The sequence below is a fragment of the Dama dama genome, chromosome 1, assembly GCF_033118175.1.
Source record: "Dama dama isolate Ldn47 chromosome 1, ASM3311817v1, whole genome shotgun sequence".
In the NCBI taxonomy this organism is placed as follows: Eukaryota; Metazoa; Chordata; class Mammalia; order Artiodactyla; family Cervidae; genus Dama; species Dama dama.
Genome location: NC_083681.1, coordinates 1,299,871 through 1,325,884, shown reverse-complemented (window position 1 = coordinate 1,325,884; position 26,014 = coordinate 1,299,871). Strand labels below are relative to the sequence as shown.

Here is a 26,014-nt window from a genome sequence, read left to right as displayed (position 1 = left end):
TTCATGTATACATACAAAGTTTCATGCTCCTCCTATTTTCAGTCCCTTTCATGCTCCTCATATTTTTGATAACTTTTGAACCTCTTCATATTTTTCACACCTTTTCATGCTCTTCATGTTTTTCAACAGCGTCTCATGCTCCTCCTTTTTTTGAAAACTTTTGAAGCTCTTCATATATTTCACACCTTTTCAGGATCTTCATGTTTTTCAACACCGTCTCATGCTCCTCCTATTTTTTTTACCCGTTTCATGCGACTAATAATTTTGAAACCTTTTGAAGCTCTTCATATTTTTCACACCTTTTCATGCTCTTTATGTTTTTCAACACCGTTTCATACTCCACCTATATTTCAGACCGTTTCATGATCCTCATATTTTTGACACCTTTTGAAGCTCTTCATATTTTCACACCTTTTCAGGCTCTTCATTTTTTTCAACATCGTTTCATGCTCCTCCTATTTTTCAGACCGTTTCATGCTCCTCATATTTTTGACACCTTTTGGAGATTTTCATATATTTCACACTTTTTCAGGCTCTTCATGTTTTTCAACACCACTTCATGATCCTCCTATTTTTCAGACCGTTTCTTGCTCCTCTAATTTTTGACACCTTTTGAAGCTCTTCATATTTTTCTCACCTTTTGAAACTCTTCATATTTTTCACACCCTTTGAAGCTCTTCATATTTTTCACACCTTTTCAGGCTCTTCATGTTTTTGAACACCGTTTCATGCTCCTCCTATTTGTGACAACTTTTGAAGCTCTTCATATTTTTCACACCTTTTCAGGCTCTTCATGTTTTTCAACACCGCTTCATTCTCCTCGTATTTTTCAGACCGTTTAATGCTCCTCATATTTTTCACACCTTTTGAAGCTCTTCATATATTTCACACCTTTTCAGGCTCTTCATGTTTTTCAACACCGCTTCATGCTCCTCCTATATTTTAGAACTTTTCATGCTCCTCATATTTTTGATACCTTTTGAAGCTCTTCATATATTTCACACAGTTTCAGGCTCTTCATGTTTTTCAACACCGCTTCATGCTCCTCCTATATTTTAGAACTTTTCATGCTCCTCATATTTTTGATACCTTTTGAAGCTCTTCATATATTTCACACAGTTTCAGGCTCTTCATGTTTTTCAACACCGCTTCGTGCTCCTCCTATATTTTAGAACTTTTCATGCTTCTCATATTTTTGATACCTTTTGAAGCTCTTCATATATTTCACACAGTTTCAGGCTCTTCATGTTTTTCAACACCGCTTCATGCTCCTCCTATATTTTAGAACTTTTCATGCTCCTCATATTTTTAATACCTTTTGAAGCTCTTCATATATTTCACACAGTTTCAGGCTCTTCATGTTTTTCAACACCGCTTCATGCTCCTCTTATTTTTCTGACCATTTCATGCTCCTCGTACTTTTGACACCTTTTGAAGCTCTTCATATTTTTCACCCCTTTTCAGGCTCTTCATGTTTTTTAACACCTTTTCATGCTCCTCTCATTTTTGACACCTTTTGAAGCTCTTCATGTTTTTCACATCTTTTGAAGCTCTTCATATTTTTCAACCTATTGAAGCTCTTCATATTTTACACACCTTTTGAAGCTCTTCATATTTTTCACACGTTTTCAGGCTCTTGATGTTTTTTAACACCGTTTCATGCTCCATTTATTTTTTAGACCGTTTCATGCTCCTCATATTTTTGACACCTTTTCAAGCTCTTCATATTTTTTACACATTTTCAGGCACTTCATGATTTTCAACACCACTTCATGCTCCTCCTTTTTTTCAGACCGTTTCATGCTCCTCTCATTTTTGACACCTTTTGAAGCTCTTCATGTGTTTCACATCTTTTTAAGCTCTTCATATTTTTCAACCTATTGAAGCTCTTCATATTTTACACACCTTTTGAAACTCTTCATATATTTCACACCTTTTCAGGCTATTAATGTTTTTCAACACCAGTTCATGCTCCTCCTATATTTCAGTCGTTTCATGCTCCTCGCATTTTTGACACCTTTTGAACCTCTTCATATATTTCACACCTTTTCAGGCTCTTCATTTTTTTCAACACCGCTTCATGCTCCTCCTATTTTTCAGACCGTTTCATGCTCATCTTATTTTTGTCACATTTGGAAGCTATTCATATTTTTCACACCTTTACTGGCTCTTCATGTTTTTGAACACCGTTTCATGCTCCTCCTATTTGTGACACTTTTGAAGCTCTTCATATTTTTCACACCTATTCAGGCTCTTCATATTTTTCAACACCGTTTGATGCTCGTCCTATTTTTCAGACCTTTTCATGCCCCTCATAATTTTGACACCTTTTGAAAGTCTTCATATTTTTCACATCATTTCAAGCCCTTCATGTTTTTGAACAACATTTCATGCTCCTCCTATTTTTCAGACCGTTTCATGCTCCTCATATTTTTGACACCCTTTGAAGCTCTTCATATATTTCACACCTTTTCAGGCGCTTCATGTTTTTCAAAACCGCTTCATGCTCCTCCTATTTTTCAGATCGTTTCATGATCTTCATATTTTTCACAGCTTTTGAAAGTCTTCATATTTTTCACACATTTTCAGGCTCTTCATGTTTTTGAACTACGTTTCATGCTCCTCCTATTTTTCAGACCGTTTCATGCCCCTCATATTTTTGACACATTTTGAAGCTCTTCATATTTTTCACACCTTTTCAGGCTTTTTTTTTTTTTCAACACCGCTTCATGCTCTTCCTATTTTTTAGACCGTTTCATGCTCCTCATATTTTTGAACACATTTTGAAGCTCTTCATATTTTTCACACCTTTTCAGGCTCTTAATATTTTTCAACACTGCTTCATGCTCCTCCTATTTTTCAGACCGTTTCATGCTCCTCATATTTTTGACAACTTTTGAAGTCTTCATATTTTTCACACCTTTTCAGGCTCTACCGTTTTTCAACACCGGTTCATGCTCCTCCTATTTTTCTGACCGTTTCATGCTCCTCATATTTTTGACACTTTTTCAAGCTCCTCATACTTTTCACACCTTTTGAGGGTCTTCATGTTTTTCAACACCGTTTCATGTTCCTCATCTTTTTGAAACCTTTTGAAGCTCTTCATATTTTTCACCGCTTTTCAGTCTCTTCATGTTTTTGAACACTGCTTCATGCTCCTCCTATTTTTCAGACCGTTTCATGCTCCACATATTTTTGGGACCTTTTGAAGCTCTTCATATTTTTCACACCTTTTCAGGCTCTTCATGATTTGAACACTGTTTCATGTTCCTCCTATATTTGACACCGTTTTAAGCTCTTCATATTTTTCACTGCTTTTCAGGCTCTTCATGTTTTTGAACACTGTTTCATGCTCCTCTTATATTTGACACATTTTGAAGCTCTTCATATTTTTCACACCATTTCAAAATCTCTCACTGTTTGCAGATGACATGATCCTCTACATAGAAAACCCTAAAGACTCTACCAGAAAATTACTAGAGCTAATCAATGAATATAGTAAAGTTGCAGGATATAAAATTAACACACAGAAATCCCTTGCATTCCTATATACTAACAATGAAAAAACAGACAGAGAAATTAAGGAAACAATACCATTCACCATTGCAACAAAGGAATAAAATACTTAGGAGTATATCTACCTAAAGAAACAAAGGACCTATACATAGAAAACTACAAAACACTGATGAAAGAAATCAAAGAGGACACAAACAGATGGAGAAACATACCGTGTTCATGGATTGGAAGAATTAATATTGTCAAAATGGCTATTCTACCCAAAGCAGTCTATAGATTCAATGCAATCCCTATCAAGCTACCATTGGTATTTTTCACAGAACTAGACCAAAGAATTTCACAATTTGTATGGAAATACAAAAAACCTCGAATAGCCAAAGTAATCTTGAGAAAGAAGAATGGAGCTGGAGGAATCAACCTGCCTGACTTCAGACTCTACTACAAAGCCACAGTCATCAAGACAGTATGGTACTGGCACAAAGACAGAAATATAGATCAATGGAACAGAATAGAAAGCCCAGAGATAAATCCACAAACCTATGGACACCTTATCTTTGACAAAGGAGGCAAGGATATACAATGGAAAAAAGACAACCTCTTTAACAAGTGGTGCTGGGAAAACTGATCAACCACTTGTAAAAGAATGAAACTAGAACACTTTCTTACACCATACACAAAAATAAACTCAAAATGGATTAAAGATCTAAATGTAAGACCAGAAACTATAAAACTCCTAGAGTAGAACATAGGCAAAACACTCTCCGACATAAATCAAAGCAAGATCCTCTATGACCCACCTCCCAGAATATTGGAAATATAAGCAAAACTAAACAAATGGGACCTAATGAAACTTAAAAGCTTTTGCACTACAAAGGAAACTATAAGTAAGGTGAAAAGACAGCCCTCAGATTGGGAGAAAATAATAGCAAATGAAGAAACAGACAAAGGATTAATCTCAAAAATATACAAGCAACTCCTGCAGCTCAATTCCAGAAAAATAAATGACCCAATCAAAAAATGGGCCAAAGAACTAAACAGACATTTCTCCAAAGAAGACATACAGATGGCTAACAAACACATGAAAAGATGCTCAACATCACTCATTATTAGAGAAATGCAAATCAAAACGCTCTTCATTTTTTATCACCGTTTCATGCTCCTCCTATTTTTCAGACCGTTTAATGCTCCACATGTATTTCACACCTTTTGAAGCTCCTCATATTTTTCACACCTTTTCAGGCTCTTCTTGTTTTTGAACACCGCTTCATGCTCCTCCTATTTTTCAGACCGTTTAATGCTCCACATGTATTTCACACCTTTTGAATCTCCTCATATTTTTCACACCTTTTCAGGCTCTTCTTGTTTTTGCACACCGCTTCATGCTCCTCCTGTTTTTCAGACCGTTTAATGCTCCACGTGTATTTCACACCTTTTGAAGCTCCTCATATTTTTCACACCTTTTCAGGCTCTTCATGTTTTTCAACACCGCTTCATGCTCCTCCTATTTTTCAGACCGTTTAATGCTCCACATGTATTTCACACCTTTTGAAGCTCTTCATATTTTTCACACCTTTTGAAGCTCTTCATATTTTTCACATGTTTTCAGGCCTTCATGTTTTTCAACACCGCTTAATGCTCCTCCTATCTTTCAGACCGTTTAATCCTCCTCATGTATTTCACACTTTTTGAAGCTCTTCATATTTTTCACACCTTTTCAGGCTCTTCATGTTTTTGAACACGGCTTCATGCTCCTCCTATTTTTCAGACCGTTTCATGCTCCTCATATTTTTGACACCTTTTGAAGCTCTTCATATTTTTCACAACTTTTCAGGCTCTTCAGTTTTTTTCAACACCACTTCATGCTCCTCCTATTTTTCAGACCGTTTAATCCTCCTCATGTATTTCACACTTTTTGAAGCTCTTCATATTTTTCACACCTTTTGAAGCTCTTCATATTTTTCACACGTTTTCAGGCTCTTCATGTTTTTCAACACCGCTTCATGCTCCTCCCATTTTTCAGACCATATCATGCTCCTCATATTTTTCACACCTTTTGAAGATCTTCATATTTTTCACACCTTTTCAGGCTATTCATATTTTTGAACACCACTTCATGCTCCTTCTATTTTTCAGAGAGTTTCATGCTCCTCATCTATTTCACACCTTTTGAAGCTCTTCATATTTTTCACACCTTTTCAGGCTCTTCATGTTTTTGATCACCGTTTCATGCTCCTCCTATTTTTCAGACTGTTTCATGCTCCTCATATTTTTTTTTCCAGTGGGTTTTGTCATACATTGATATGAATCAGCCATGGATTTACATGTATTCCCAATCCCGTTCCCCCCTCCCACCTCCCTCTCCCCCCGATTCCTCTGGGTCTTCCCAGTGCACCAGGCCGGAGCACTTGTCTCGTTCATCCCACCTGGGCTGGTGATCTGTTTCACCATAGATAGGATACATGCTGTTCTTTTGAAATATCCCACCCTCACATTCTCCCACAAAGTTCAAAAGTCTGTTCTGTATTTCTGTGTCTCTTTTTCTGTTCTGCATATAGGGTTATCGTTATCACCTTTCTAAATTCCATATACATGTGTCAGTATGCTGTAATGTTCTTTATCTTTCTGGCTTACTTCACTCTGTATAATGGGCTTCAGCTTCATCCATCTCATTAGGACTGGTTCAAATGAATTCTTTTTAATGGCTGAGTAATAGTCCATGGTGTATATGTACCACAGCTTCCTTATCCATTCATCTGCTGATGGGCATCTAGGTTGCTTCCATGTCCTGGCTATTATAAACAGTGCTGCGATGAACACTGGGGTGCACGTGTCTCTTTCAGTTCTGGTTTCCTCAGTGTGTATGCCCAGAAGTGGGATTGCTGGGTCATATGGCAGTTCTATTTCCAGTTTTTTAAGAAATCTCCACACTGTTTTCCATAGCGGCTGTACTAGTTTGCATTCCCACCAACAGTGTAAGAGGGTTCCCTTTTCTCCACACCCTCTCCAGCATTTATTGCTTGTAGACTTTTGGATAGCAGCCATCCTGACTGGCGTGTAATGGTACCTCATTGTGGTTTTGATTTGTATTTCTCTAATAATGAGTGATGTTGAGCATCTTTTCATGTGTTTGTTAGCCATCTGTATGTCTTCTTTGGAGAAATGTCTGTTTAGTTCTTTGGCCCATTTTTTGATTGGGTCATTTATTTTTCTGAAATTGAGCTGCAGGAGTTGCTTGTATATTTTTGAGATTAATCCTTTGTCTGTTTCTTCATTTGCTATTATTTTCTCCCAATCTGAGGGCTGTCTTTTCACCTTACTTATAGTTTCCTTTGTAGTGCAAAAGCTTTTAAGTTTCATTAGGTCCCATTTGTTTAGTTTTGCTTATATTTCCAATATTCTGGGAGGTGGGTCATAGAGGATCTTGCTTTGATTTATGTCAGAGAGTGTTTTGCCTATGTTCTCCTCTAGGAGTTTTATAGTTTCTGGTCTTACATTTAGATCTTTAATCCATTTTGAGTTTATTTTTGTGTATGGTGTTAGAAAGTGTTCTAGTTTCATTCTTTTACAAGTGGTTGACCAGTTTTCCCAGCACCACTTGTTAAAGAGGTTGTCTTTTTTCCATTGTATATCCTTGCCTCCTTTGTCAAAGATAAGGTGTCCATAGGTTCGTGGATTTATCTCTGGGCTTTCTATTCTGTTCCATTGATCTATATTTCTGTCTTTGTGCCAGTACCATACTGTCTTGATGACTGTGGCTTTGTAGTAGAGTCTGAAGTCAGGCAGGTTGATTCCTCCAGCTCCATTCTTCTTTCTCAAGATTACTTTGGCTATTCGAGGTTTTTTGTATTTCCATACAAATTGTGAAATTCTTTGGTCTAGTTCTGTGAAAAATACCATTGGTAGTTTTTTGCAACGGGTTTGCCGCCAGGACACAGGTGTCGTGAAAACCACCGTTAAACCTAAGCCAAAATGGGAAAAGAGAAGACCCACATCAACATCGTTGTCATTGGGCACGTAGATTCAGGGAAGTCTACCACGACTGGCCATCTGATCTACAAATGTGGCGGGATCGACAAGAGAACAATTGAGAAGTTCGAGAAGGAGGCTGCCGAGATGGGAAAGGGCTCCTTCAAATATGCCTGGGTCTTGGACAAACTGAAAGCTGAACGTGAGCGTGGTATCACCATTGATATCTCCCTGTGGAAATTTGAGACCAGCAAGTACTATGTTACCATCATTGATGCCCCAGGACACAGAGACTTCATCAAAAACATGATTACAGGCACATCCCAGGCTGACTGTGCTGTCCTGATTGTTGCTGCTGGTGTTGGTGAATTTGAAGCCAGTATCTCCAAGAACGGGCAGACCCGTGAGCATGCCCTTCTGGCTTACACTCTGGGTGTGAAACAACTAATTGTTGGAGTTAACAAAATGGATTCCACTGAGCCACCCTACAGCCAGAAGAGATACGAGGAAATTGTTAAGGAAGTCAGCACCTACATTAAGAAAATTGGCTACAACCCCGACACAGTAGCATTTGTGCCAATTTCTGGCTGGAATGGTGACAACATGCTGGAGCCAAGTGCTAACATGCCATGGTTCAAGGGATGGAAAGTCACCCGTAAGGACGGCAACGCCAGTGGAACCACCCTGCTTGAAGCTCTGGATTGCATCCTGCCACCAACTCGCCCAACTGACAAACCCTTGCGTTTGCCTCTCCAGGATGTCTACAAAATTGGTGGTATTGGTACTGTCCCTGTGGGTCGTGTGGAGACTGGTGTTCTCAAACCTGGCATGGTGGTCACCTTTGCTCCAGTCAATGTAACAACTGAAGTGAAGTCTGTAGAAATGCACCATGAAGCATTGAGTGAAGCCCTTCCTGGGGACAATGTGGGCTTCAATGTCAAGAACGTGTCTGTCAAAGATGTCCGTCGTGGCAATGTGGCTGGTGACAGCAAAAATGATCCACCCATGGAAGCTGCTGGCTTCACAGCTCAGGTGATTATTTTGAACCATCCAGGCCAAATCAGTGCTGGATATGCACCTGTGCTGGATTGTCACACAGCTCACATCGCTTGCAAGTTTGCTGAGCTGAAGGAGAAGATTGATCGTCGTTCTGGGAAAAAGCTGGAAGATGGCCCTAAATTCTTGAAATCTGGTGACGCTGCCATTGTTGATATGGTTCCTGGCAAGCCCATGTGTGTCGAGAGCTTCTCTGATTATCCTCCCCTGGGCCGTTTTGCTGTGCGTGACATGAGACAGACAGTTGCTGTGGGTGTCATCAAGGCAGTGGACAAGAAGGCAGCTGGAGCTGGCAAGGTCACCAAGTCTGCCCAGAAAGCTCAGAAGGCTAAATGAATATTATCCCCAACACCTGCCACCCCAGTCTTAATCAGTGGTGGAAGAACGGTCTCAGAACTGTTTGTCTCAATTGGCCATTTAAGTTTGATAGTAAAAGACTGGTTAATGATAACAATGCATCGTAAAACCTTCAGAAGGAAAGGAGAATGTTTTTGTGGACCATATGTTTTGTGTGTGGCAGTTTAAGTTATTAGTTTTTAAAATCAGTACTTTTTAATGAAAACACCTTGACCAAAAATCTGTCACAGAATTTGAGACCCATTAAAAAAAGTTTAATGAGAAAAAAAAAAAAATACCATTGGTAGCTTGATAGGGATTGCATTGAATCTATAGACTGCTTTGGGTAGAATAGCCATTTTGACAATATTAATTCTTCCAATCCATGAACACGGTATGTTTCTCCATCTGTTTGTGTCCTCTTTGATTTCTTTCATCAGTGTTTTATAGTTTTCTATGTATAGGTCCTTTGTTTCTTTAGGTAGATATACTCCTAAGTATTTTATTCTTTTTGTTGCAATGGTGAATGGTATTGTTTCCTTAATTTCTCTGTCTGTTTTTTCATTGTTAGTATATAGGAATGCAAGGGATTTCTGTGTGTTAATTTTATATCCTGCAACTTTACTATATTCATTGATTAGTTCTAGTAATTTTCTGGTAGAGTCTTTAGGGTTTTCTATGTAGAGGATCATGTCATCTGCAAACAGTGAGAGTTTTACTTCTTCTTTTCCTATCTGGATTCCTTTTACTTCTTTTTCTGCTCTGATTGCTGTGGCCAGAACTTCCAACACTATGTTGAATAGTAGTGGTGAGAGTGGGCACCCTTGTCTTGTTCCTGATTTCAGGGGAAATGCCTTCAATTTTAACACCTTCTGAAGATCTTCATATTTTTCACACCTTTTCAGGCTCTTCATGTTTTGAACACAGTTTCATGCTCCTCATATTTTTCACATATTTTTATGCTCTTCATATTTTTCACATATTTTCAGGCTATTCATGTTTCTCAAAACCGTTTCATGCTCCTCATATTTTTGACACCTTTTGAAGCTCTTCATATTTTTCACACCTTTTCAGGCTCTTCTTGTTTTTGAACACCGCTTCATGCTCCTCCTATTTTTGAGACAGTTTCATGCTCCTCATATTTTTGACACCTTTTGAAGCTTTTCATATTTTTCAAACCTTTTCAGGCTCTTCATTTTTTTCAACACCACTTCATGCTCCTCCTATTTTTCAGACCGTTTCATGCTCATCAAATTTTTGACACCTTTTGAAGCTCTTCATATTTTTCACAACTTTTGAAGCTCTTCATATTTTTCACAACTTTCGAAGCTTTCATATTTTTCACACGTTTTCAGGCCTTCATGTTTTTCAACACCGCTTCATGCTCCTCCTATTTTTCAGACAGTTTAATTCTCCTCATGTATTTCACACTTTTTGAAACTGTTCATATTTTTCACACCTTTTCATGCTCTTCATGTTTTTGAACACCATTTCATGCTCCTCCTATTTTTCAGACCGTTTAATTCTCCTCATGTATTTCACACTTTTTGAAACTGTTCATATTTTTCACACCTTTTCAGGCTCTTCATGTTGTTGAACACCATTTCATGCTCCTCCTATTTTGCAGACCGTTTCATTCTCCTCATATTTTTGACACCTTTTGAAGCTCTTCATATATTTCACACATTTTAAGGCTTTTCATTTTTTTCAACACCACTTCATGCTCCTCCTATTTTTCAGACCGTTTCATGCTCATCTCATTGTGACACCTTTTGAAGCTCTTCATATTTTTCACATCTTTTGAAGCTTTTCATATTTTTCACACCTTTTCAGGCTCTTCATGATTTTCAACACCGCTTCACGCTCCTCCTATTTTTCAGACCGTTTCATGCTCATCTCATTTTTGACACCTTTTGAAGCTCTTCATATTTTTCACACGTTTTCAGACTCTTCATGTTTTTCAACACCGCTTCATCCTCCTCCTTTTTTTAAGACCGTTCATGCTCCTCATATTTTTGACACCTTTTAAAGCTCTTCGTATTTTTACACCTTTTCAGGCTCTTTATATTTTTGAACACCGCTTCATGCTCTCTTATTTTTCAGACCGTTACATGCTCCTCATAATTTTGACACCTTTTGAAACACTTCATATTTTTCACACCTTTTCAGGCTCTTCATATTTTTGAACACCGCTTCATGCTCCTCCTATTTTTCATACGGTTTCCTGCTCCTCATGTTTTTGAGACGTTTTGAAGCTCTTCATATTTTTCATACCTTTTCAGGCTCCTCAGGTTTTTGAAAACCGCTTCATGCTCCTCCTATTTTTCAGAACTTTTCATGCTCCTCATATTTTTGACACGTTTTGAAACACTTCATATTTTTCACACCTTTTCAGGCTCTTCATATTTTTGAACACCGCTTCATGCTCCTCCTATTTTTCATATCGTTTCATGCTCCTCATATTTTTGACACCTTTTGAAGCTCTTCATATTTTTCACACCTTTTCAGGCTCTTCATGTTTTTCAGGACTGCTTCATGCTCCTCCTATTTTTCAGACCGTTTCATACTCCTCTTATATTTGACACCTTTTGAAGCTCTTCATATTTTTCACACCTTTACAGGCTCTTCAGGTTTTTGAACACGGCTTCATGCTCCTCCTACATTTCAGACCGTTCCCTGCTCCTCATGTTTTTGACACCTTTTGAAGCTCTTCATATTTTTTACGCCTTTTCAGACTCTTCATGTTTTTCAACACTGTTTCTTGCTCCTCCTGATTTTCAGACCGTTTCGTGCTCCTCCTATTTTTCAGACCGTTACATGCTCCTCATATTTTTGACAACTTTTGAAGCTCTTCATATTTTTCACTATTTTTCAGGCTCTTCATGTTTTTGAACACCTATTCATGCTCCTCCTATTTTTCAGACCGTTTAAGGCTCCTCATATTTTTGACCCCTTTTGAAGTTCTTCATATATTTCACAACTTTTCAGGCTCTTCATGTTTTTCAACACCGCTTCATGCTCCTCCTATTTTTCAGACCGTTTCATGCTCATCTAATTTTTGACACCTTTTGAAGCTCTTCATATTTTTCACACCTTTTGAAACTCTTCATATTTTTCACACGTTTTAAGTCTCTTCATGTTTTTCAACACCGCTTCATGCTCCTCCTATTTTTCACACAGTATCATGCTCCTCATATTTTTCACACCTTTTGAAGCTCTTCATATTTTTCAAACCTTTTCAGGCTCTCCATGTTTTTCAACACCAGTTCATGCTCCTCCTATATTTCAGACCGTTTCATGCTCCTCATATTTTTGACACCTTTAGAAACTCTTCATATTTTTCACACCTTTTCAAGCTCTTCATGTTTTTCAACACCGCTTCATGCTCCTCCTATTTTTCAGACCGTTTAATGCTCCACATGTATTTCACACCTTTTGAAGCTCCTCATATTTTTCACACCTTTTCAGGCTCTTCTTGTTTTTGAACACCGCTTCATGCTCCTCCTATTTTTGAGACAGTTTCATGCTCCCCATATTTTGACACCTTTTGAAGCTTTTCATATTTTTCAAACCTTTTCAGGCTCTTCATTTTTTTCAACACCACTTCATGCTCCTCCTATTTTTCAGACCGTTTCATGCTCATCTAATTTTTGACAACTTTTGAAGCTCTTCATATTTTTCACACCTTCTGAAGCTCTTCATATTTTTCACATGTTTTCAGGCCTTCATGTTCTTCAACACCGCTTAATGCTCCTCCTATTTTTCAGACCGTTTAATCCTCCTCATGTATTTCACACTTTTTGAAGCTCTTCATATTTTTCACATCTTTTGAAGCTTTTCATATTTTTCACACCTTTTCAGACTCTTCATGATTTTCAACACCGCTTCATGCTCCTGCAATTTTTCAGACCGTTTCATGCTCCTCATATTTTTGACACGTTTTGAGGCTTTTCCTATTTTTCACACCTTTTCAGGCTCTTCATGTTTTTGAACACCACTTCATCCTCCTCCTAATTTTAAGACCATTTCATGCTCCTCATATATTTGACACCTTTTGAAGCTCTTCATATTTTTCAAACCTCTTCAGGCTCTTTATGTTTTTGAACACCGCTTCATGCTCCTCCTTTTTTTCAGACCGTTTCATGCTCCTCATATTTTTGACACCTTTTGAAGCTCTTCATATATTTCAAAACTTTTCAGGCTCTTCATGTTTTTTAACACCGCTTCATGCTCCTCCTATTTTTTGAGACCGTTTCATGCTCCTCATATTTTTGACACCTTTTGAAGCTTTCCATATTTTTCACACTTTTTTAAGGCTCTTCATTTTTTTCCACACCACTTCATGCTCCTCCTATTTTTCAGACCGTTTCGTGGTCATCTACTTTTTGACACCTTTTGAAGCTCTTCATATTTTTCACACATTTTGAAAGTCTTCATATTTTTCACACGTTTTCAGGCTCTTCATGTTTTTCAACACCTCTATATGCTGCTGCTATTTTTCAGACCGTTTCATGCTCATCTACTTTTTGACACCTTTTGAAGCTCTTCATATTTTTCACACCTTTTGAAACACTTCATATTTTTCACACGTTTTCAGGCTCTTCATGTTTTTGATCACCGTTTCATGCTCCTCCTATTTTTCAGAGAGTTTCATGCTCCTCATGTATTTCACACCTTTTGAAGCTCTTCATATTTTTCACACCTTTTCAGGCTCTTCATGTTTTTCCACACCACTTCATGCTTCTCCTATTTTTCAGCCCGTTTCATGCTCCTCATGTATTTCACACCTTTTGAAGCTCTTCATATTTTTCACACCTTTTCAGGCTCTTCATATTTTTGATCACTGTTTCATGCTCCTCCTATTTTACAGGCCGTTTCATGCTCCTCATATATTTGAAATCATTTGAAGCTCTTCATATTTTTCAAACCTTTTCAGGCTCTTCATGTTTTTGAACACCGCTTCATGCTCCTCCTATTTTTCAGACCGTTTCATGCTCCTCATATTTTTGACAGGTTTTGAAGCTCTTCATATTTTTCACACATTTTCAGGCTCTTCATGTTTTGAACACCACTTCATGCTCGTCCTATTTTTCAAACCGTTTCAGACTCATGTCATTTTTGACTCCTTTTGAAGCTCTTCATATTTTTCACACCTTTTGAAACACTTCATATTTTTCACACGTTTTCAGGCTCTTCATGTTTTTGATCACCGTTTCATGCTCCTCCTATTTTTCAGAGAGTTTCATGCTCCTCATGTATTTCACACCTTTTGAAGCTCTTCATATTTTTCACACCTTTTCAGGCTCTTCATGTTTTTCCACACCACTTCATGCTTCTCCTATTTTTCAGCCCGTTTCATGCTCCTCATGTATTTCACCCCTTTTGAAGCTCTTCATATTTTTCACACCTTTTCAGGCTCTTCATATTTTTGATCACTGTTTCATGCTCCTCCTATTTTACAGGCCGTTTCATGCTCCTCATATATTTGAAATCATTTGAAGCTCTTCATATTTTTCAAACCTTTTCAGGCTCTTCATGTTTTTGAACACCGCTTCATGCTCCTCCTATTTTTCAGACCGTTTCATGCTCCTCATATTTTTGACAGGTTTTGAAGCTCTTCATATTTTTCACACATTTTCAGGCTCTTCATGTTTTGAACACCACTTCATGCTCGTCCTATTTTTCAAACCGTTTCAGACTCATGTCATTTTTGACTCCTTTTGAAGCTCTTCATATTTTTCACACCTTTTGAAGCTCTTCCTATTTTTCACACGTTTTCAGGCTCTTCATGTTTTGAATACCATTTCATGCTCCTCCTGTTTTTCAGAACGTTTCGTGCTCCTCATATTTTTGACACCTGTTGAAGCTCTTCATATTTTTCACACCATTTCAGGCTCTTCATGTTTCTCAACACCACTTAATGTTCCTCCTATTTTTCAGACCGTTTCATGCTCTTCATATTTTTGACAACTTGTGAAGCTCCTCATATTTTTCACACCTTTTGAAGCTCTTCATATTTTTCACAACTTTTCAGGCTCTTCAGTTTTTTTCAACACCACTTCATGCTCCTCCTATTTTTCAGACCGTTTAATCCTCCTCATGTATTTCACACTTTTTGAAGCTCTTCATATTTTTCACACCTTTTGAAGCTCTTCATATTTTTCACACGTTTTCAGGCTCTTCATGTTTTTCAACACCACTTCATGCTCCTCCCATTTTTCAGACCATATCATGCTCCTCATATTTTTCACACCTTTTGAAGATCTTCATATTTTTCACACCTTTTCAGGCTATTCATATTTTTGAACACCACTTCATGCTCCTTCTATTTTTCAGAGAGTTTCATGCTCCTCATCTATTTCACACCTTTTGAAGCTCTTCATATTTTTCACACCTTTTCAGGCTCTTCATGTTTTTGATCACCGTTTCATGCTCCTCCTATTTTTCAGACTGTTTCATGCTCCTCATATTTTTTTTTCCAGTGGGTTTTGTCATACATTGATATGAATCAGCCATGGATTTACATGTATTCCCAATCCCGTTCCCCCCTCCCACCTCCCTCTCCCCCCGATTCCTCTGGGTCTTCCCAGTGCACCAGGCCGGAGCACTTGTCTCGTTCATCCCACCTGGGCTGGTGATCTGTTTCACCATAGATAGGATACATGCTGTTCTTTTGAAATATCCCACCCTCACATTCTCCCACAAAGTTCAAAAGTCTGTTCTGTATTTCTGTGTCTCTTTTTCTGTTCTGCATATAGGGTTATCGTTATCACCTTTCTAAATTCCATATACATGTGTCAGTATGCTGTAATGTTCTTTATCTTTCTGGCTTACTTCACTCTGTATAATGGGCTTCAGCTTCATCCATCTCATTAGGACTGGTTCAAATGAATTCTTTTTAATGGCTGAGTAATAGTCCATGGTGTATATGTACCACAGCTTCCTTATCCATTCATCTGCTGATGGGCATCTAGGTTGCTTCCATGTCCTGGCTATTATAAACAGTGCTGCGATGAACACTGGGGTGCACGTGTCTCTTTCAGTTCTGGTTTCCTCAGTGTGTATGCCCAGAAGTGGGATTGCTGGGTCATATGGCAGTTCTATTTCCAGTTTTTTAAGAAATCTCCACACTGTTTTCCATAGCGGCTGTACTAGTTTGCATTCCCACCAACAGTGTAAGAGGGTTCCCTTTTCTCCACACCCTCTCCAGCATTTATTGCTTGTAGACTTTTGGATAACAGCCATCCTGACTGGCGTGTAATGGTACCTCATTGTGGTTTTGATTTGTATTTCTCTAATAATGAGTGATGTTGAGCATCTTTTCATGTGTTTGTTAGCCATCTGTATGTCTTCTTTGGAGAAATGTCTGTTTAGTTCTTTGGCCCATTTTTTGATTGGGTCATTTATTTTTCTGAAATTGAGCTGCAGGAGTTGCTTGTATATTTTTGAGATTAATCCTTTGTCTGTTTCTTCATTTGCTATTATTTTCTCCCAATCTGAGGGCTGTCTTTTCACCTTACTTATAGTTTCCTTTGTAGTGCAAAAGCTTTTAAGTTTCATTAGGTCCCATTTGTTTAGTTTTGCTTATATTTCCAATATTCTGGGAGGTGGGTCATAGAGGATCTTGCTTTGATTTATGTCAGAGAGTGTTTTGCCTATGTTCTCCTCTAGGAGTTTTATAGTTTCTGGTCTTACATTTAGATCTTTAATCCATTTTGAGTTTATTTTTGTGTATGGTGTTAGAAAGTGTTCTAGTTTCATTCTTTTACAAGTGGTTGACCAGTTTTCCCAGCACCACTTGTTAAAGAGGTTGTCTTTTTTCCATTGTATATCCTTGCCTCCTTTGTCAAAGATAAGGTGTCCATAGGTTCGTGGATTTATCTCTGGGCTTTCTATTCTGTTCCATTGATCTATATTTCTGTCTTTGTGCCAGTACCATACTGTCTTGATGACTGTGGCTTTGTAGTAGAGTCTGAAGTCAGGCAGGTTGATTCCTCCAGCTCCATTCTTCTTTCTCAAGATTACTTTGGCTATTCGAGGTTTTTTGTATTTCCATACAAATTGTGAAATTCTTTGGTCTAGTTCTGTGAAAAATACCATTGGTAGTTTTTCGCAACGGGTTTGCCGCCAGGACACAGGTGTCGTGAAAACCACCGTTAAACCTAAGCCAAAATGGGAAAAGAGAAGACCCACATCAACATCGTTGTCATTGGGCACGTAGATTCAGGGAAGTCTACCACGACTGGCCATCTGATCTACAAATGTGGCGGGATCGACAAGAGAACAATTGAGAAGTTCGAGAAGGAGGCTGCCGAGATGGGAAAGGGCTCCTTCAAATATGCCTGGGTCTTGGACAAACTGAAAGCTGAACGTGAGCGTGGTATCACCATTGATATCTCCCTGTGGAAATTTGAGACCAGCAAGTACTATGTTACCATCATTGATGCCCCAGGACACAGAGACTTCATCAAAAACATGATTACAGGCACATCCCAGGCTGACTGTGCTGTCCTGATTGTTGCTGCTGGTGTTGGTGAATTTGAAGCCAGTATCTCCAAGAACGGGCAGACCCGTGAGCATGCCCTTCTGGCTTACACTCTGGGTGTGAAACAACTAATTGTTGGAGTTAACAAAATGGATTCCACTGAGCCACCCTACAGCCAGAAGAGATACGAGGAAATTGTTAAGGAAGTCAGCACCTACATTAAGAAAATTGGCTACAACCCCGACACAGTAGCATTTGTGCCAATTTCTGGCTGGAATGGTGACAACATGCTGGAGCCAAGTGCTAACATGCCATGGTTCAAGGGATGGAAAGTCACCCGTAAGGACGGCAACGCCAGTGGAACCACCCTGCTTGAAGCTCTGGATTGCATCCTGCCACCAACTTGCCCAACTGACAAACCCTTGCGTTTGCCTCTCCAGGATGTCTACAAAATTGGTGGTATTGGTACTGTCCCTGTGGGTCGTGTGGAGACTGGTGTTCTCAAACCTGGCATGGTGGTCACCTTTGCTCCAGTCAATGTAACAACTGAAGTGAAGTCTGTAGAAATGCACCATGAAGCATTGAGTGAAGCCCTTCCTGGGGACAATGTGGGCTTCAATGTCAAGAACGTGTCTGTCAAAGATGTCCGTCGTGGCAATGTGGCTGGTGACAGCAAAAATGATCCACCCATGGAAGCTGCTGGCTTCACAGCTCAGGTGATTATTTTGAACCATCCAGGCCAAATCAGTGCTGGATATGCACCTGTGCTGGATTGTCACACAGCTCACATCGCTTGCAAGTTTGCTGAGCTGAAGGAGAAGATTGATCGTCGTTCTGGGAAAAAGCTGGAAGATGGCCCTAAATTCTTGAAATCTGGTGACGCTGCCATTGTTGATATGGTTCCTGGCAAGCCCATGTGTGTCGAGAGCTTCTCTGATTATCCTCCCCTGGGCCGTTTTGCTGTGCGTGACATGAGACAGACAGTTGCTGTGGGTGTCATCAAGGCAGTGGACAAGAAGGCAGCTGGAGCTGGCAAGGTCACCAAGTCTGCCCAGAAAGCTCAGAAGGCTAAATGAATATTATCCCCAACACCTGCCACCCCAGTCTTAATCAGTGGTGGAAGAACGGTCTCAGAACTGTTTGTCTCAATTGGCCATTTAAGTTTGATAGTAAAAGACTGGTTAATGATAACAATGCATCGTAAAACCTTCAGAAGGAAAGGAGAATGTTTTTGTGGACCATATGTTTTGTGTGTGGCAGTTTAAGTTATTAGTTTTTAAAATCAGTACTTTTTAATGAAAACACCTTGACCAAAAATCTGTCACAGAATTTGAGACCCATTAAAAAAAGTTTAATGAGAAAAAAAAAAAAAATACCATTGGTAGCTTGATAGGGATTGCATTGAATCTATAGACTGCTTTGGGTAGAATAGCCATTTTGACAATATTAATTCTTCCAATCCATGAACACGGTATGTTTCTCCATCTGTTTGTGTCCTCTTTGATTTCTTTCATCAGTGTTTTATAGTTTTCTATGTATAGGTCCTTTGTTTCTTTAGGTAGATATACTCCTAAGTATTTTATTCTTTTTGTTGCAATGGTGAATGGTATTGTTTCCTTAATTTCTCTGTCTGTTTTTTCATTGTTAGTATATAGGAATGCAAGGGATTTCTGTGTGTTAATTTTATATCCTGCAACTTTACTATATTCATTGATTAGTTCTAGTAATTTTCTGGTAGAGTCTTTAGGGTTTTCTATGTAGAGGATCATGTCATCTGCAAACAGTGAGAGTTTTACTTCTTCTTTTCCTATCTGGATTCCTTTTACTTCTTTTTCTGCTCTGATTGCTGTGGCCAGAACTTCCAACACTATGTTGAATAGTAGTGGTGAGAGTGGGCACCCTTGTCTTGTTCCTGATTTCAGGGGAAATGCCTTCAATTTTAACACCTTCTGAAGATCTTCATATTTTTCACACCTTTTCAGGCTCTTCATGTTTTGAACACAGTTTCATGCTCCTCATATTTTTCACATATTTTTATGCTCTTCATATTTTTCACATATTTTCAGGCTATTCATGTTTCTCAAAACCGTTTCATGCTCCTCATATTTTTGACACCTTTTGAAGCTCTTCATATTTTTCACACCTTTTCAGGCTCTTCTTGTTTTTGAACACCGCTTCATGCTCCTCCTATTTTTGAGACAGTTTCATGCTCCTCATATTTTTGACACCTTTTGAAGCTTTTCATATTTTTCAAACCTTTTCAGGCTCTTCATTTTTTTCAACACCACTTCATGCTCCTCCTATTTTTCAGACCGTTTCATGCTCATCAAATTTTTGACACCTTTTGAAGCTCTTCATATTTTTCACAACTTTTGAAGCTCTTCATATTTTTCACAACTTTCGAAGCTTTCATATTTTTCACACGTTTTCAGGCCTTCATGTTTTTCAACACCGCTTCATGCTCCTCCTATTTTTCAGACAGTTTAATTCTCCTCATGTATTTCACACTTTTTGAAACTGTTCATATTTTTCACACCTTTTCATGCTCTTCATGTTTTTGAACACCATTTCATGCTCCTCCTATTTTTCAGACCGTTTAATTCTCCTCATGTATTTCACACTTTTTGAAACTGTTCATATTTTTCACACCTTTTCAGGCTCTTCATGTTGTTGAACACCATTTCATGCTCCTCCTATTTTGCAGACCGTTTCATTCTCCTCATATTTTTGACACCTTTTGAAGCTCTTCATATATTTCACACATTTTAAGGCTTTTCATTTTTTTCAACACCACTTCATGCTCCTCCTATTTTTCAGACCGTTTCATGCTCATCTCATTGTGACACCTTTTGAAGCTCTTCATATTTTTCACATCTTTTGAAGCTTTTCATATTTTTCACACCTTTTCAGGCTCTTCATGATTTTCAACACCGCTTCACGCTCCTCCTATTTTTCAGACCGTTTCATGCTCATCTCATTTTTGACACCTTTTGAAGCTCTTCATATTTTTCACACGTTTTCAGACTCTTCATGTTTTTCAACACCGCTTCATCCTCCTCCTTTTTTTAAGACCGTTCATGCTCCTCATATTTTTGACACCTTTTAAAGCTCTTCGTATTTTTACACCTTTTCAGGCTCTTTATATTTTTGAACACCGCTTCATGCTCTCTTATTTTTCAGACCGTTACATGCTCCTCATAATTTTGACACCTTTTGAAACACTTCATATTTTTCACACCTTTTCAGGCTCTTCATATTTTTGAACACCGCTTCATGCTCCTCCTATTTTTCATACGGTTTCCTGCTCCTCATGTTTTTGAGACGTTTTGAAGCTCTTCATATTTTTCATACCTTTTCAGGCTCCTCAGGTTTTTGAAAACCGCTTCATGCTCCTCCTATTTTTCAGAACTTTTCATGCTCCTCATATTTTTGACACGTTTTGAAACACTTCATATTTTTCACACCTTTTCAGGCTCTTCATATTTTTGAACACCGCTTCATGCTCCTCCTATTTTTCATATCGTTTCATGCTCCTCATATTTTTGACACCTTTTGAAGCTCTTCATATTTTTCACACCTTTTCAGGCTCTTCATGTTTTTCAGGACTGCTTCATGCTCCTCCTATTTTTCAGACCGTTTCATACTCCTCTTATATTTGACACCTTTTGAAGCTCTTCATATTTTTCACACCTTTACAGGCTCTTCAGGTTTTTGAACACGGCTTCATGCTCCTCCTACATTTCAGACCGTTCCCTGCTCCTCATGTTTTTGACACCTTTTGAAGCTCTTCATATTTTTTACGCCTTTTCAGACTCTTCATGTTTTTCAACACTGTTTCTTGCTCCTCCTGATTTTCAGACCGTTTCGTGCTCCTCCTATTTTTCAGACCGTTACATGCTCCTCATATTTTTGACAACTTTTGAAGCTCTTCATATTTTTCACTATTTTTCAGGCTCTTCATGTTTTTGAACACCTATTCATGCTCCTCCTATTTTTCAGACCGTTTAAGGCTCCTCATATTTTTGACCCCTTTTGAAGTTCTTCATATATTTCACAACTTTTCAGGCTCTTCATGTTTTTCAACACCGCTTCATGCTCCTCCTATTTTTCAGACCGTTTCATGCTCATCTAATTTTTGACACCTTTTGAAGCTCTTCATATTTTTCACACCTTTTGAAACTCTTCATATTTTTCACACGTTTTAAGTCTCTTCATGTTTTTCAACACCGCTTCATGCTCCTCCTATTTTTCACACAGTATCATGCTCCTCATATTTTTCACACCTTTTGAAGCTCTTCATATTTTTCAAACCTTTTCAGGCTCTCCATGTTTTTCAACACCAGTTCATGCTCCTCCTATTTTTCACACAGTATCATGCTCCTCATATTTTTCACACCTTTTGAAGCTCTTCATATTTTTCACACCTTTTCAAGCTCTTCATGTTTTTCAACACCGCTTCATGCTCCTCCTATTTTTCAGACCGTTTAATGCTCCACATGTATTTCACACCTTTTGAAGCTCCTCATATTTTTCACACCTTTTCAGGCTCTTCTTGTTTTTGAACACCGCTTCATGCTCCTCCTATTTTTGAGACAGTTTCATGCTCCCCATATTTTGACACCTTTTGAAGCTTTTCATATTTTTCAAACCTTTTCAGGCTCTTCATTTTTTTCAACACCACTTCATGCTCCTCCTATTTTTCAGACCGTTTCATGCTCATCTAATTTTTGACAACTTTTGAAGCTCTTCATATTTTTCACACCTTCTGAAGCTCTTCATATTTTTCACATGTTTTCAGGCCTTCATGTTCTTCAACACCGCTTAATGCTCCTCCTATTTTTCAGACCGTTTAATCCTCCTCATGTATTTCACACTTTTTGAAGCTCTTCATATTTTTCACATCTTTTGAAGCTTTTCATATTTTTCACACCTTTTCAGACTCTTCATGATTTTCAACACCGCTTCATGCTCCTGCAATTTTTCAGACCGTTTCATGCTCCTCATATTTTTGACACGTTTTGAGGCTTTTCCTATTTTTCACACCTTTTCAGGCTCTTCATGTTTTTGAACACCACTTCATCCTCCTCCTAATTTTAAGACCATTTCATGCTCCTCATATATTTGACACCTTTTGAAGCTCTTCATATTTTTCACACCTTTTCAGACTCTTCATGTTTTTGAACACCACTTCATGCTCCTCCTATTTTTCACACCGTATACTGCTCCTCATATTTTTCACACCTATTGAAGCTCTTCATACTTTTCACACCTTTTCAGACTCTTCATGTTTTTGAACACCACTTCATGCTCCTCCTATTTTTCAGAGAGTTTCATGCTCGTCATGTATTTCACACCTTTTCAAGCTCTTCATATTTTTCACACCTTTTCAGGCTCTTCATGTTTTTCCATACCACTTCATGCTTCTATTTTTCAGACCGTTTCATGCTCCTCCTGAATTTCACACCTTTTGAAGCTCTTCAGATTTTTCACAACTTTTCAGGCTCTTCATGTTTCTGATCACCGTTTCATGCTCCTCCTATCTTTCAGACCGTTTCAGGCTTCTCATATTTTTGACACCATTTGAAGCTCTTCATATTTTTCACACCTTTTCATGCTCCTCATGTTTTTGAACACTGCTCATGATCCTCCGAATTTTCAGAAAGTTTCATGCTCTTCATATTTTTGACACCTTTTGAAACTCTTCATATTTTTCACACCTTTTCAGGTTTTTCATGTTTTTCCACACCACTTCATGCTTCTCGTATTTTTCAAACCTTTTCATGCTTCTCATGAATTTCACACCTTTTGAAGCTCTTCATATTTTCACAACTTTTCAGGCTCTTCATGTTTCTGATCACCATTTCATGCTCCTCCTAGCTTTCACACCGTTTCATGCTTCTCATATTTTTGACACCATTTGAAGCTCTTCATATTTTTCACACCTTTTCAGGCTCTTCATGTTTTTGAACACCGATCATGATCCTCCAAAATTTCAGACCGTTTCTTGCTCTTCATATTTTTGACACCTTTTGAAGCTATTCATATTTTTCACACCTTTTCAGGCTCTTCATGTTTTTCCACACCACTTCATGCTTCTCATATTTTTCAGACCGTTTCATGCTCCTCATGAATTTCACACCTTTTGAAGCTCTTCATATTTTCACACCTTTTCAGGCTCCTCATGTTTTTGGTCACCGTTTCATGCTCCTCCTATTTTTCAGAAAGTTTCATGCTCCTCATATTTTTGACACTTTTTGAAGTTCTTCATATTTTTCACACGTTTTCAGGCTCTTCATGATTTTGAACAACGCTTCATGAACCTCCTATTTTACAGACCGTTTCATGCTCTTTATATTTTTGACCCCTTTTGAAGCTCTTCATATTTTTCACACCTTTTCAGGCTCTTCATATTTTTCAACACCGTTTCATCCTGCTTCTATTTTTCAGGCCGTTTCATGCTCCTCATATTTTTCACACCTTTTGAAGCTCTTCATATTTTTCACACCTTTTCAGGCTCGTCATGTTTTTGAACACCGCTTCATGCTCCTCCTATTTTTCAGACCTTTTCATGCTCCTCACATTTTTGACACCTTTTGAAGCTCTTCATATTTTTCACACCTTGTCAGGCTCTTCATGTTTCTGAAGACCGTTTCATGCTCCTTCTATTTTTCAGACCTTTTCATGCTCCTCACATTTTTGACACCTTTTGAAGCTCTTCATATTTTTCACAACTTTTCAGGTTCTTCATGTTTTTGAACACCACTTCATGCTCCTCCTATTTTTCAGACAATTTCATGCTCCTCATATTTTTCACACCTTTTCAGGCTCTTCATGTTTTTGAACACAGCTTCATGCTCCTCCCATTTTTCAGACCGTTTCATGCTCCTCATATTTTTCACACATTTTGAAGCTCTTCATATTTTTCACACCTTTTCAGGCTCTTCATGTTTTTGAACACAGCTTCATGCTCCTCCCATTTTTCAGACCGTTTCATGCTCCTCATATTATTGACACCTTTTGAATCTCTTCATATTTTTCACACCTTTTCAGGCTCTTCATGTTTTTCAACGCCGCCTTATGTTCCTCCTTATCATCAGACTTTTTCATGTTCCTCATGTAATTCACACCTTTTGAAGCTCTTTATATTTTTCACACCTTTTCAGGCACTTCATGTTTTTGAACACAGCTTCTTGCTCCTCCCATTTTTCAGACCGTTTCATGCTCCTCATATTTTTCACACCTTTTGAAGCTCTTCATATTTTTCACACCTTTTCAGGCTCTTCATGTTTTTCAACACCGTTTCATGCTGCTTCTATTCTTCAGACCGTTTCATGCTCCTCATATTTTTCACACCTTTTGAAGCTCTTCATATTTTTCACACCTTTTCAGGCTCTTCATGTTTTTCAACACCATTTCATTCCGCATCTATCTTTCAGACCGTTTCATTCTTCTCATATTTTTGAAACCATTTGAAATTCTTCATATTTTTCGCACATATTCAGGCTCTTCATGTTTTTGAACACCGCTCATGATCCTCCAAATTTTCAGACCGTTTCATGCTCTTCATATTTTTAACACCTTTTGAAGCTCCTCATATTTTTCACACCTTTTCAGGCGCTTCATGTTTTTCCACACCACTTCATGCTTCTCCTATTTTTCAGAAAGGTTTCATGCTCCTCCTGAATTTCACACCTTTTGAAGCTCTTCATATTTTTCACACCTTTTCAGGCTCTTGATGTGATTCAACACCATTTCATGCTACTCTTGTTTTTCAGACCGTTTCATGCTCCTCATATTTTTGACACCTTTAGAAGCTCTTCATATTTTTTACACCTTTTCAGGCTCTTCATGTTTTTGAACACCGCTTCATGCTTCTCCTATCTTTCACACCGTATACTGCTCCTCATATTTTTCACACCTATTGAAGCTCTTCATATTTTTCACACCTTTTCAGACTCTTCATGTTTTTGAACACCACTTCATGCTCCTCCTATTTTTCAGAAAGTTTCATGCTCTCATGAATTTCACACCTTTTGAAGTTCTTCATATTTCTCACACCTTTTCCGGCTCCTCTTGTTTTTGATCACCGTTTCATGCTCCTCCTATTTTTCAGACCGTTTCATGCTCATCTCATTTTTGACACCTTTTGAAGCTCTTCATATTTTCACATCTTTGGAAGCTCTTCATATTTTTCACACTTTTTCAGTCTCTTCATGTTTTTCAACACCCTTTCTTGCTCTTCCTTTTTTCAGACAGTTTCATGCTCCTCATATTTTTGACACCTTTTGAAGCTCTTCATATTTTTCACAACTTTTCAGGCTCTTCATGTTTTTCCACACCACTTCATGCTTCCCCTATTTTTCAGACCGTTTCATGCTCCTCATATTTTTGACACCTTTTGAAGCTCTTCATATTTTTCACAACTTTTCAGGCTCTTCATATTTCTGATCACCGTTTCATGCTCCTAATATCTTTCAGACCGTTTCATGCTTCTCATATTTTTGACACCATTTGAAGCTCTTCATATTTTTCACACCTTTTCAGGCTCTTCATATTTTTGAACACCGCTCATGATCTTCCAAATTTTCAGACCGTTTCATGCTCTTCATATTTTTGACACCTTTTGAAGCTCTTCATATTTTTCACACCTTTTCA

The 26,014-nt window shown here is 38.2% G+C and overlaps 2 protein-coding genes across 2 annotated transcripts; both read left to right on the top strand.

Annotated features, from left to right (window-relative positions):
* Positions 1–7,425: 7,425 nt before the first annotated feature.
* Positions 7,426–9,173, top strand: LOC133056912 (elongation factor 1-alpha 1-like). Its single transcript, XM_061142783.1, has one exon. The coding sequence runs from the start codon at positions 7,486–7,488 to the stop codon at positions 8,872–8,874; it is 1,389 nt and encodes a 462-aa protein (XP_060998766.1). The 5' UTR covers positions 7,426–7,485; the 3' UTR covers positions 8,875–9,173.
* A 7,805-nt stretch (positions 9,174–16,978) lies between these two features.
* LOC133056903 (elongation factor 1-alpha 1-like) lies at positions 16,979–18,732 on the top strand. The gene has a single exon (XM_061142774.1). The coding sequence runs from the start codon at positions 17,047–17,049 to the stop codon at positions 18,433–18,435; it is 1,389 nt and encodes a 462-aa protein (XP_060998757.1). The 5' UTR covers positions 16,979–17,046; the 3' UTR covers positions 18,436–18,732.
* Positions 18,733–26,014: the final 7,282 nt, after the last annotated feature.

Bases quoted from the DNA above. Each gene is read 5' to 3' on its own strand.
- LOC133056912 (XM_061142783.1), top strand. From the start codon at position 7,486: ATGGGAAAAGAGAAGACCCACATCAACATCGTTGTCATTGGGCACGTA.
- LOC133056903 (XM_061142774.1), top strand. From the start codon at position 17,047: ATGGGAAAAGAGAAGACCCACATCAACATCGTTGTCATTGGGCACGTA.